General features: G+C 40.3%; 1 protein-coding gene across 1 annotated transcript in view; it reads right to left on the bottom strand.

The window, feature by feature from the left end:
• LOC124712177 (rhomboid-related protein 1-like) overlaps positions 1-6,342 on the bottom strand; it is a 72,302-nt gene extending 65,960 nt beyond the window's left edge. The window contains exons 1-2 of the mRNA XM_047242472.1: positions 6,274-6,342; positions 4,372-4,505 (exon numbers count right to left, since the gene is read on the bottom strand). Of these exons, the coding sequence (XP_047098428.1) occupies positions 4,372-4,505; positions 6,274-6,342 (203 nt within the window). The remainder of the gene's footprint in view (positions 1-4,371; positions 4,506-6,273) is intronic.
• Positions 6,343-12,330: the final 5,988 nt, after the last annotated feature.

The following is a 12,330-nucleotide window of genomic DNA, read 5'->3' as shown; positions in this document are numbered from 1 at the left end:
TGTTGCCAGTAAAGTAAACTGTCAGTATCTGGCATAAATAGTGTACATAAATCTGTAAATAGTTACTGTAAGATGTATTGCTATTTCTATCTTTTATGCAAACAGCTCTATGACTATGCAGTCATGTTATGACTCCTATTAATGTTTCATTTTGCTAGGATTTAAAGAACCTTTGATTGAGCCATTTAAAGAACATTTTATTGGGAGATGACATAGTTGCTCCATGAAAAGCGTATTCTCATATTAGGCACCAGGGATGTGCTACAGAAATAATAACATGCAGAGATCTTTGTAAATAATAGCTTTAAGTTTTTAACTAATAGTTAGTAAGCATTTAGTTAACTTCTACGCATTTTCATTTTTACTGATTTTTGTTTATCATATATATCTATATGTTTTTTCTGTGAACGTATTTCATGATACAGGTAACACTGCAGTAAAGTGGCATTAAGAGCCATTTATGCACCTTGCTGTAAGCGTAATTTTGTAATACCTTGAGATGAACCAATTGTGATAGGCGAGACGCAGGCTTTACACATGCGGTTTTTAAGGCATGTTTAATTTCGCAAATGCAAGTGTTGGGTTTAGCTTCCCTTTGTTTGGGAATCTCTCATGCTTTGTTCTCTGTGGTCATTTTTTGTTTGTTGTGAATAGGAATTTCACCTGTACTGGGCAACAGGGAACAATTGTGGCCATATACATATGTTGACAATGATCTTGTGCATATGAGCCACTCAGTATGAATGTTAAACCAGACTGCTGGAGTAAATTGTATAGCAGCACTATATTTCTATGCAGGCATGGTTTCAATGTAAACAAGTTTAATATGCATATATTTTGTAAATAGTTAGGTATGTTTATATTGATTTCTGGTATTCCAGTAGCAGGGACTCACTTGTAAATAAGATGTGAACTTGCAGAAGTGACTACATATGACGCAAATAGTGCCACAAGGACAGGTGGCAATAAATTGCACTATTAAGGGAACATGGGACACTCAAGTGAGTTCAAATGTAGAGTTTGAAGCGTTTATAAAACTCATATTCACGTGAAAGAGGTGATGAACAATGGCTAGGTTCAAACTTATCGTCTGTTGACTGTGTGTAGCAGGCGACGAGAGGTGAACCTATCTCTTCAGCCTCTTCTTGCAGCCTAATCGATTGAGTGATACAGTTTTACACACACACACAGCAATAGAGTGAAGTGCAGCATAGTGGCATGCTACTTTTAAGGCACAAACTGTGACTAATTTAGCTAAAGACAGTGTTGGGACCAAGTATTATCGACAACATCCAAACAGTACAATTACACATGATGTGACGCTACTGTGTGACAAATAAATTGTGTTAGCAGATACATTTAATTAATGCTTGCTTCAAAACATGCCTGTAACTGCACTAAATAATTCTAACAGACAGTGCTGAAACACATTTGTTGTGGTTATTCAAACCAGGAACCATTTTAAAACAGTGTGACAAACTTAGTTGTGTGTGAATTGTTAACACTCTAGTGAACAGACAATGACAATTTACATTCATGCTAGAGGGACACTTATCACACAACACAACACATGCTAACCAGAACCTTTTTCGTAGGACACTACAGTGCATAATGATATACAAAGGACTGATTCTGCCATATTTTATGTATTTCATGTACGCAAGAAACATCGTGTGGATTGGCACCACATGTGTCCGTGCAGCAGCCCAGCTCAAACTGGGTGCATGGAGCATGCCTGCCTTCATCATCCCACTGGCTGGCAGCAGGGCACGCAACATGTGGCATGTTATTGAGTGATGTCATTCTTATGAGATGGCATTAGTGGTGACCTGGTGCCACCACTGATGATCAATGCTCTCCGCTTGTCTGCACAGTTGACTGAGTGCTGGGAACAATGGCCTTCCTCACCGCACCACCACTGTGTGCTGAGCATTACGTTTGATCAACTGATTTTTAACTAATTAAATGTGCAAAGCATACTGAATTGTTTGATGAAATGTGAACAAATGTGTGCCAAGAGCACATTAAAGAATACAATTTGTATGTTTTCTCATTCATAAAAGATGTTTACAGATGAAATGACATTCATGGAACTTTTATGGTTGGTTCAAATGGCTCTGAGCACTGTGGGACTTAACTTCTGAGGTCATCAGTCCCCCAGAACTTAGAACCTAATTAACCTAAGGACATCACACACATAAACTGAGCGAGGTGGTGCAGTGGCTAGCACACTGAACTCGCATTCGGGAGGAGACGGTTCAATCCCATGTCTGGCCATCCTGATTTAGGTTTTCCGTGATTTCCTTAAATTGCTCCAGGCAGATGCCGGGATGGTTCCTTTGAAAGGGCACTGCCGAATTCCTTCCCCGTCCTTCCCTAATCCGATGTGACCAATGACCTCGCAGTCTGGTCTCCTCCCCCCAAACAATATCACACAGATCCAAGCCTGAGGCAGGATTCGAACCTGCGACCATATAGGTCACGCGGTTCCAGATTGAACCGCCTAGAACCGCTTGGCCACTCCAGCCGGCGAACTTTTATGACTGGTACAATAATTTGTGAGACTTTTAATGAGATGATTGATCAGTTGGACTTTAAAGATGAAAGACAATTTTTATAACTAAACTGTAATTAAAAAGTGAAGTTTCTATGTAAAATTTTACCTGCTACCTGACTTCTACATTCAATTGAATTTTACTTTTTATTTTCTAACAATGTTATAAAACTAAAACATATCATTCAAGGGAACAATGACACATTTCTTTTTATGTGTAAATAAATTTAAGCTCCAAAACTAAAATAATTTATATAAACCTATGTAAGAAATGCTGTATTTTTGTATTAATTCCATGTACTGTCTTTAAATTGTCTTACAATATGAAATTGTAATTAATTCTTAAATGTGAGAGAGTAATTGTATTTTTTAATTGGCAAATACTGCATCAAATGCAGCACAAGCGTTGTCAGCAATCAAATTTTATGCAATCAGCCGCACCATAAAGGAGTGCAGCGTAGTCTCTCGAACATTTTTCCATGCAAGATGCTTCCAAAACAGGAGGAGACTGGGGAAAAATGACAGTAAAGTTCCCTTCAGTTGTCCACATGTATATAAACATAAGCAGCATCTGGCTCACACTCTCTTGATATCTCTCTCTTGAATGATTTTGTACTTGAAAGATATTTTCAAGGTGTGCAAAGTATTTATCTATGTAAAAGTTTCAACAATATATGAATAATTGTTATTGTTTCACTTCAGCAACATTAACCTTGCATGCCAAATTTTCTGTGTTTCAGCTGGGAGAACTGCAAGACTGCTGACATATCGTTTGCTGGCCGCTGCCGAACATAATTGATTTTTGAATTTGTAGCAGCCACTCGTGCATTCCTGGTAACTGTTAAGCCAATCTGAAAACGTACTTTCTGGGCAGCACTTATGTGCATAATGCATCATATTAACGATTGGCATATAGTCAACAAATGATGTGCATAGTCAATCCACTCCTCGGTATCAAAGCAAGTTAGACAAAATCCTGAATTATTAATTTTCTCTTTCTTAGTGGTAAATTTGTGCTGTGCAATAATTTAATCTTATCATTTTTTTTTACTTGGCTGCTTCTTTTAATTAACTGCACTCAAGTTAATTTCTTCTTATCAAAATTTATTTTTCAATTACTACTAAAGAGTGCCACACAAAAAACAGAAAACTTTTTTTTTTTATAATAGTAATTCATTACACCCACCAAATTTTAAGAAGATTTATTTCAGCTGTCAGTGACAAAATTAATAAGTCATAACAACATTTACTTTGAATTATTTGCTGTTGATAGCATTTATCTCCAGCAAGGTGGTTACACCACAGGATGCAGAAACTTCTCATGTTCTAAGAGTATGATCAGATTGGAAAATATGGCTTGGTTTGAAGAGCCTCATTTTTTTCATTAACTCATCCATTTAGTTAAAGTAATACTTATGGTTTTCAGTTGATGGTCAGGTTTAGTCAGACAACACAAGGACACACATCTTGGTTATGCACAAGGTTCTGTACAGATGTTGAGGGTTATGTGCTTGCATGGGAGTATTTTCTCACAGGGAATATAAGATTCCCTGAGCCTTATATATAAGTTTGTTGATGGCTAAGAAAGACCACTTTAAGCTCATTTACCCTATTTCAAGTAATTACCATTACCTTGAATTGTGGGTGATTCGAATGAATTAATGCAGAAGTTTGTAGGGACAGAAAGGTCAAGTTTTGAAGTTTTAATTTGGCAAGAATTATGGAGCTGTATCAAATGTTTCTGACATGAACTAAAACTCTCTTAGTATTTAAAAACATGTTCTATAGAAGGAAAACAATGGAAGTAACGAACTTACCCTACATGTACAAACATGTACGTCAGCCACCTCCAAATTTCTGATCGACGATAAGGATTGTAGATGAAAAGTCTAGCAACTGGCCCAAATACATAATTTTCACTCAAAGACCCATCAATGATGAAGAAGAAAATCTGACAGAAAAGATAACAGCTTTTAGCACTTGAAATAATTAGAGATGCAATAAATAACTACACAAAAAATTTTATATTTGTATCTAAAATATTATTTAATGATATGAATATAATAGAGGGAAACATTCCACGTGGGAAAAATATATCTAAAAATAAAGATGCTGTTACTTACCAAACGAAAGCGTTGGTATGTTGATAGGAGACAATAAAAAATACACAAACACACACACAAATTTCAAGCTTTCGCAACCCAATGTTGCTTCGTCAGGAAAGAGGGAAGGAGAGGGAAAGACGAAAGGATGTGGGTTTTAAGGGAGAGGGTAAGGAGTCATTCCAATCCCAGGAGCGGAAAGACTTACCTTAGGGGGAAAAAGGGACAGGTATACACACACACACACACACACACACACACACACACCCATCCGCACATCCGACGAAGCAACCTTGGGTTGCGAAAGCTTGAAATTTGTGTGTGTGTTTGTGTGTTTTTTTATTGTCTCCTATCAACATACCAACGCTTTCGTTTGGTACGTAACAGCATCTTTATTTTTAGATAAAATATTATTTACATAGGCAAAACTCTTAAAACATCAATCTTGACTGCCTGAAGTAACTGACTCCCACAACATTTTCTGGTAACTGCTGATATTCCTGAAACATTGAAGTTGCATGAATGGTATGGTCACTGATTGTGATGATGCAAGGATTTTCATCATTCAAGTAATCTGTCTAAATGCTGCTGTTATCAAAGTCATAGTTAAAAAAAATAATTTTACTTCTTTTGTAGCTACAGTCATATTAACATGCTTGTACGTAGAAATATACATGTTATGTAGTGATACATGACACAAAACTGCAACTTAACACAGTTAAATTTTAGATTAAACACATATTAGAAAACAATGCCTGACAGAAAAAGTGATGAACCCAGAAAGTGAGAAAGAAGCAAAGTGAAACTTCATGGATTTCAAGAATATGTGATATCATTTCAGTGATTGCAATATCAAGCCACATTTACAAATAATTTAGCAGTAAGAGACAATTTATCAGTATAATGTTGCAGCCTCTCTCGCCTGGATGCATACAGTGATTCAGATGGAAAGGATGTCATGAAACTACTGTATTACCTCCTGAGGCAAGCTGACACCCAAGTCATGTAACCGGTTCTTGGTATCTTGGATACTCACACAAATGCAGTTGACGTCCAAGCTAGTCCCTTACATATTCTATTGGGGACATATCTGAGGATCTTGTTGGCCATGGGAGTCATTTTTAAGAACCAGAAGTTTCATATGTAATGACACTTATGTTAAAAAATGGAACATCCAGGATGGGATAGTAACAATATTATGAAAAGGAAAGATTGTTGCTCACAATATAGTGAAGATGTTGAGTTGCAGACAAGCACAACAAAAAGACTACTAAACACGTAAGCTGCTGGTACCAGAGACTGTGGTCACGTGTGTGTGAGGTGCGAGTGCATGAGTGTGGGATGTATGTTGTCTACTGTGGAAGAAGGCCTTCTGGACAAAAGCTTGTGTTTAGCAGTCTTTTTGTTGTTCCTGTCTGCAACTCAACATCTCTGTTGTATGGTGAGCAACGACCTTTCCTTTTCAAAATACTGACACCTGTGGTAATGCTGTTAAAATTACATAGTGGTAGAGTTCTACATAATAACATTTATATTAATGTATTCTACTTTTAGAAGCAGTAATTATTTTAAGTCATAAATACAAAGATCTATACTGCTAATAACTTAAAACCTCACCAATATCTTGTTCATTGTCTGTTGCTGGAACTGTTGGGAGTCAGGAATTCTTTCAGGATACACAGGCATTTACTTAGGAGAAATTATTTTAATTTAGGTTTGTAGAAATGCCCATTATGTTCTCCCATCGAGTTTGACTATTTATTGTACCAAATGGAGCCACTTACTTTAAATTTTGTTCTTTACCTGAAATGGTTGCGCTTATTCATGGTGTGGTTGCTATGTGTCATACATGCAAGGAAACACTATTACTGTAACAGCTGTCTTTTGTATCAGATATAAAACAGTACCAAAACTGAATAACACTATTTCATAGTTCGTAACTGAGGAATTCACACGACTTTTAGTTTTTCAATGAAGACAACTTTAAGACACTTACTGAGCAAATTATTAGTTTTCCATACAAAAAATTTGTGTTGGTTTTCATCATACGATTAACATCTGAATATTACCCAAAGAATTCGCAGCATTTTACTGTCTGTAGAAAAAAAACCACACATATTATATGAGGACCTGCTATGCGTGGTGCTTGCTCAGAAACCCAGTAACTGCAGTTTTCTAATCTTAACTTGTACGATACAGATTTAAAAATACTTAGTTAGTGCTGACAAGCCAAGAGTCAAAGGATATATCACTTCTTCTTAACAATACGAGAGAAGAAAAGTTACTACTCGCCATATAGTGGAGATGCTGAGCTGTGACAGGCACAATAAAAAGATTCACATAATCATAGCTTTCGACCATTAAGGCCTTTGTCAGCAGTAGACACACATACACACTCGCATGCATGCATGCATGCATGCATGCATGCATGCATGATTGTGTGAATCTTTTTATTGTGCCTATCACAGCTCAGCATCTCCGCTATATGGTGAGTAGCAACTCTCCTTCTCTCGTACTGTTACATTCCATCCTGGATTCCATTGTTTGATTTTCACTTCTTTTTAATCATCTCTGTAAATCATCACAGAAATGTCATCTGCATAACTAATTATATCAGGTTTACATACACAAGAAACAGAAACGATCCAAACATTGAGCCCTATAGTACAATCTGTGGTGTTGGTTCAATAGCACATTGAATTCTTGTTTTCATTTAATTGAGTTGAGAATTTATATTCATTCAAGTAATTATTATTTAGATATGTAGCTAGGTGATTAGGTGATGCATGACTGGTATTGCATACCCTTAGTTTTGTCAAGAGCAGTCGGTACATGGTCAGATAGTTTTGTGACATCTAAAAATGTTCTCAATGAATTTTTGTGGTCAAGGTACCATACATTTTACCCAAACATTCCATGACAGCCATAGTGCTGCTGTTATCTAATCTGCAACAAGTCTAGCAGAATGTTTGTTGTGAAGAAACCAGCATCTCTGACTAAAAGGTATTACTAAATGTAGGAGTCAGTTACTATATTTTGGTAAAGCAAAACTTTCTCCTTTGATAGTGCTGATCAGTGGCACCCAAAGCTCAGATGTCCAGATGTCATTTGACACCAGAGTAAATTTCCAACAAGAACAGAAAGATATACTACAAAAGTAATTCATAATTTATTTCCAAATCCAATATCTTTAATGAAATAGATGTGAGTCCCATAAATGATGGTTTATCTGACTATGACGGTCAAATAGCAGCAATAAATCCTCCACACCAATCAGGTATAATGAAAAAGGAAAAGAAACTGATTCAGTTAACACTGTGGCCTTGACAAGTACAAATGACATATGTCTACCATTGCAAGTTCTTAGACTCTGTTAACCTAGTGGTCCTCGCCATCTTGCTTGTGCAGTTGGCTGTGTGACATGTTGTAATGTTGATATCTGTAAGAAAATATATGAGTGTTCTGTACAGACAAGTTACTCTGTAACTACAATATATGATCTGAAGATGGGCAGCTAGCCCGAAACCGGGAATTGAAAATAAAGAATAGCGATCAAAGACTGAAACACCATATTTTATTTAATGAACGATCACAGAATTCCCATTGAGACAATCATGTCTAGTTTTGATAAAGGAGTGTTCTGTATGGACAAGTTACTCTGTAACTACAATATATGATCTGAAGATGGGCAGCTAGCCCGAAACCAGTAACTGAAAATAAAGAATAGCGATCGAAGACTGAAACGCCATATTTTATTTTATTTATTTATTTATTTTTTTGAGTGATCTGTATGGACAAGTTACTCTGTAACTACAATATATGATCTGAAGATGGGCAGCTAGCCCAAAACCCGTAATTGAAAATAAAGAATAGCGATCGAAGACTGAAACGCCATATTTTAGAAAATATACGAGTCTTACAGAAATGAATGTGTTTTCTTGGGCTACAATCCAACAGAAATCCCACAGTGGTGATCTTGAGTAAGAATTCATGCCTCATTTCCTCGTAGTGCAAGCATTTTTGTGTCTGTCACACTGGCTTTGTTAACGCCTTCATTCATTCCACTTGGCCATGTATCCTACCGTGCAGCATGTGGATATAAAAGCTCCTGCACCTAAGATAGGACATTTTATTGCTTCACCACCACTTGGATTCTACAACATATTTGCTTCAGTTTCGTCAGCTCAACACTTTCTCGACTCAACAGTGCAACATGTGGCTACAGACTCAGCCTTTGCCTCTCCAGTGAGTGTGCAGTGACACTTGCATTTCAAAAATGATAACGAGGAGAGCAAATTTTCTGCATTTCATCATGCTGATGTGGATTCTGCATTTCGTGCACAAACTATTTGTCAGATGCTGGCCGCCCAGGTGACCATTACACTTGTGCCGTGTACAACCTCACCTTTGTTAGGACAGACCACGTGTACCGATCACGCTCCTGCAATGCCCGAATGCTTTACCGCTTCACTGGTTTAAAAAGTGGTCAACACCCAGTGTATATCATGAACATTTCCAGGCCAGTTTTTGCTCCCAGTGAACGTTCAGCCCCTCAGTGCACTTTATGGGCTCCCACATGATGTGAACGATGTGAACAATGTGCTGTGTAGTGATACTAATGGTGGTCCCCCCCCCCCCCCCCCCCCGCCCCCCGAAAATGCCCCAGCTCATCATGTCAACAGCCCAGAGGGAACATTTTACTGTGCTGCTCAGCACATGTCCACTCTTCCAAGGCCCCCTCTGCCACTGCAAGTAAATTTGCAGGGGGGTTTCAGCTTCAGCCGTTCACAGGCTTGCTTTTCACATGGCACTGGCCATGCCTTCCATGTCAGACTTCCATGCCGCAAATCTTGCATCAGACAGTTCTACAGTTTCATTTCCTAGTGCTTTGGTGCCACTCTCATTCGCTGCAACAGACTGCTCGCTCACACCCTACACAGTGCTGTCTGCATCGACCGTGCCGGTCTAGCCACCACATCATATGAGTGATACGAGGGACTCAGATACAGAACTAGCTGCGTCTTCATAACCATCACCAGACCACCTATCAACCTGCACATGCTATCCGTGGAAAATACATCAATGCACTTTGCACTGGTGGGGAACTTGTTCGAACTGTACTGCATCACTGATGACAATTCAAAATTCCTGTGCCTCATGACTCAACTTAATCTGCAACCTACTCCTGATGCCGCCACTAATTCCAAAATACAATTTTGCAAAACAGACTATCGTCAAGTGCCTCCTGCATTCCCCTCAAGAGGTTATTCTGTGAATACTGTACAAGGAACATCTCAGCGACTGCACCCTGTCCCAGCTTTGGTGCCAGCTATGCATCCTGGTCAGAGGACAGATGATACTGGATGAAACTCTGTGGTCAGTGTGGTTATCAAAACTGCCTACAGATCTCCAGGTCCATCTCCTCCCCCATGCCCTGGAATCCATTGGTTCACATGTGTGGATGGCTGACCAGGTCTATTCACTCACACATCAGCATCACCAGCAGGAGCTCACACAACAGGTTGGCACTTCTGCTCCGGTAGCTTGCCCCGCCATGGGCAGGTGCAGGCCATGCTCCAGCACCCAGACTGCTGAGCCACCTGGCACTGACCACATGCACACTCTGCCCACCAAGCTGCTGCATATCGTGCCTGCACCGACCACTCTGGTGTACAAACCTGAACACATAGAGGACGATCAGCCACCTCCTCTCCCAACATACCCTCACTGTTGGTACCACACCACATTCAGTGACAATGCAAAGAAGTGCCGCCCCCCATGCAAGCATCTGAAAAGCCAATCATCCGATAAATGGCAACCCACACTACATTCCATCCATGCCTCCATCCCATCAAATGGCTGCCTTTACATCAAAGGCTATTCTTTGAGTCACAACTTCCTTGTGGACACCGGCACTGACATCTCAATCATACCTAAATTGGTGGTCACACACACCCTCACACGTACATGCTCTCTCCTGTGAGGCATGAACTCTTCTACACTCCAGACCTGTGGCTCCATTGAGCTTCAGATCCGCCTCTCTAACGGCCTCTCCCTTCCCTAGATCTGCCACATGATGGACATCACAGAACCGATCCTGGGAGTCGACTTCTTATCACAACACCACCTGTCTCCAGACATTTTCGAGATTCTCTGTTTCACCACACCTCTAATTCTCACATCCCATGTGGCCATGTTCCGCCACCTGCTGTGAGTGCAAACGCCATTAGCTTTTTAGTGCATCAGTGGGTAGCTCTCACAAGCAGGACTTGTGCAGCTGTGAATTGCATCCTGGCGGAAAGTGCCAAGACATGCGGCCTTCGCTGCGAGAACGTCATTTTGAAAGATCGCATTGCATGCACTGAGGATGAGCTTGCTGTGATCACTGCCCACAGCAATTCACAATGCTCGGCAGCACATGTCACACCTGAGCCTTCATCTGGTGCACCTGACAGCTCTGCCAACACCGGCACACAGTTTAGCAACACCACACCTATCTCGTGTGACTCCAGTCTCAACCACACAGTGTTACCCCCACCCCCATCAAGTGTGTTCCACTCAATGTTTCTCTCACCTGTTTCGCAAACTGTCACTGGCACACCTCCTGACAATCCAGCCAGCCAGGCTCCTATCATGCACCAGTCACCATGCATCTGACAACTATGCTGCTTCCAAGCCATGCACCCCTAATAAATCAACTGACACCATGCTCCGTTCATGCGCAGTCATCAAACATTCAGTTTCCACCATCATGAACAGAATTGTTGACCGCACCGTCATGTCTGAGGGCCCACCTATTTGTCACAAGGCTCACTGCCTTAAACCACACTAGTTACCCTCGGCTCACCAGCAAATACAGGAACTTCTTGAGGCAGGAATTTACAGCCCTCATATAGTAACTGGTTGTCACCCATACACTTCACCTCTAAACAGCATGGCTCCTTTAGTATGTGTAGTGATTACAGATGCTTGAATGCTGAGACTGTGATGGGCATTTATCCTATACCAAACATTTCTGACTTCACTCACCTTCTCGCGGGTGCTGCAATTTTCAGTGTACTAGATTGCAAACATGCTTACCACCAAATCCCAGTCGCACCTGAAGACATTCCAAAAATGGTGATTATAACCCCTGTTGGGTTGTATGATTATCATTTCATGCCACTCGGGTTAAAAAACGCTGCCCAGAGATGGCAATGCTTTATTGACTCTCACTTGCTCCAGTTCAACTTCTGTTTCGTATATCTCGATGATATCCTGATCTTCAGCAATTTTGTGCAAGATCATGAATGCCACAGCACCATAGTAAAGGACACACTCTCATCAGAGTCAAAATCAACACCGACAGACTGCAACTGTGCCAACAATCTGTCCAATTCTTGGGGTACACAGTCTCGGCCACTGGTATACACTCCCCTGAATTGAAGGTGCAATCAATCTTAACCACTCCCTACAACATACGAAGAGTTCCGTTGGTTCCTGGGAATGATAAACTACTACCATCATCATTTGCCTGCAGCAGTGGACACCCAAGCTGCCCTCACTAACGCCCTCACCGGCGAATAAACTTCAGGGACGCGCCCCGTTCCATGGACAGAACCAATGCTTGCAGCCTTCCAGGCACTGAAAGACTCTCTCGTACAAGCCGTCACCCTTGATCATCCAATCTCAGAT

The sequence above is a fragment of the Schistocerca piceifrons genome, chromosome 8, assembly GCF_021461385.2.
Source record: "Schistocerca piceifrons isolate TAMUIC-IGC-003096 chromosome 8, iqSchPice1.1, whole genome shotgun sequence".
NCBI lineage: Eukaryota > Metazoa > Arthropoda > Insecta > Orthoptera > Acrididae > Schistocerca > Schistocerca piceifrons.
The sequence above is the reverse complement of the archived record's forward strand: the minus strand, read 5'-3'. Positions and strand labels throughout refer to the sequence as shown.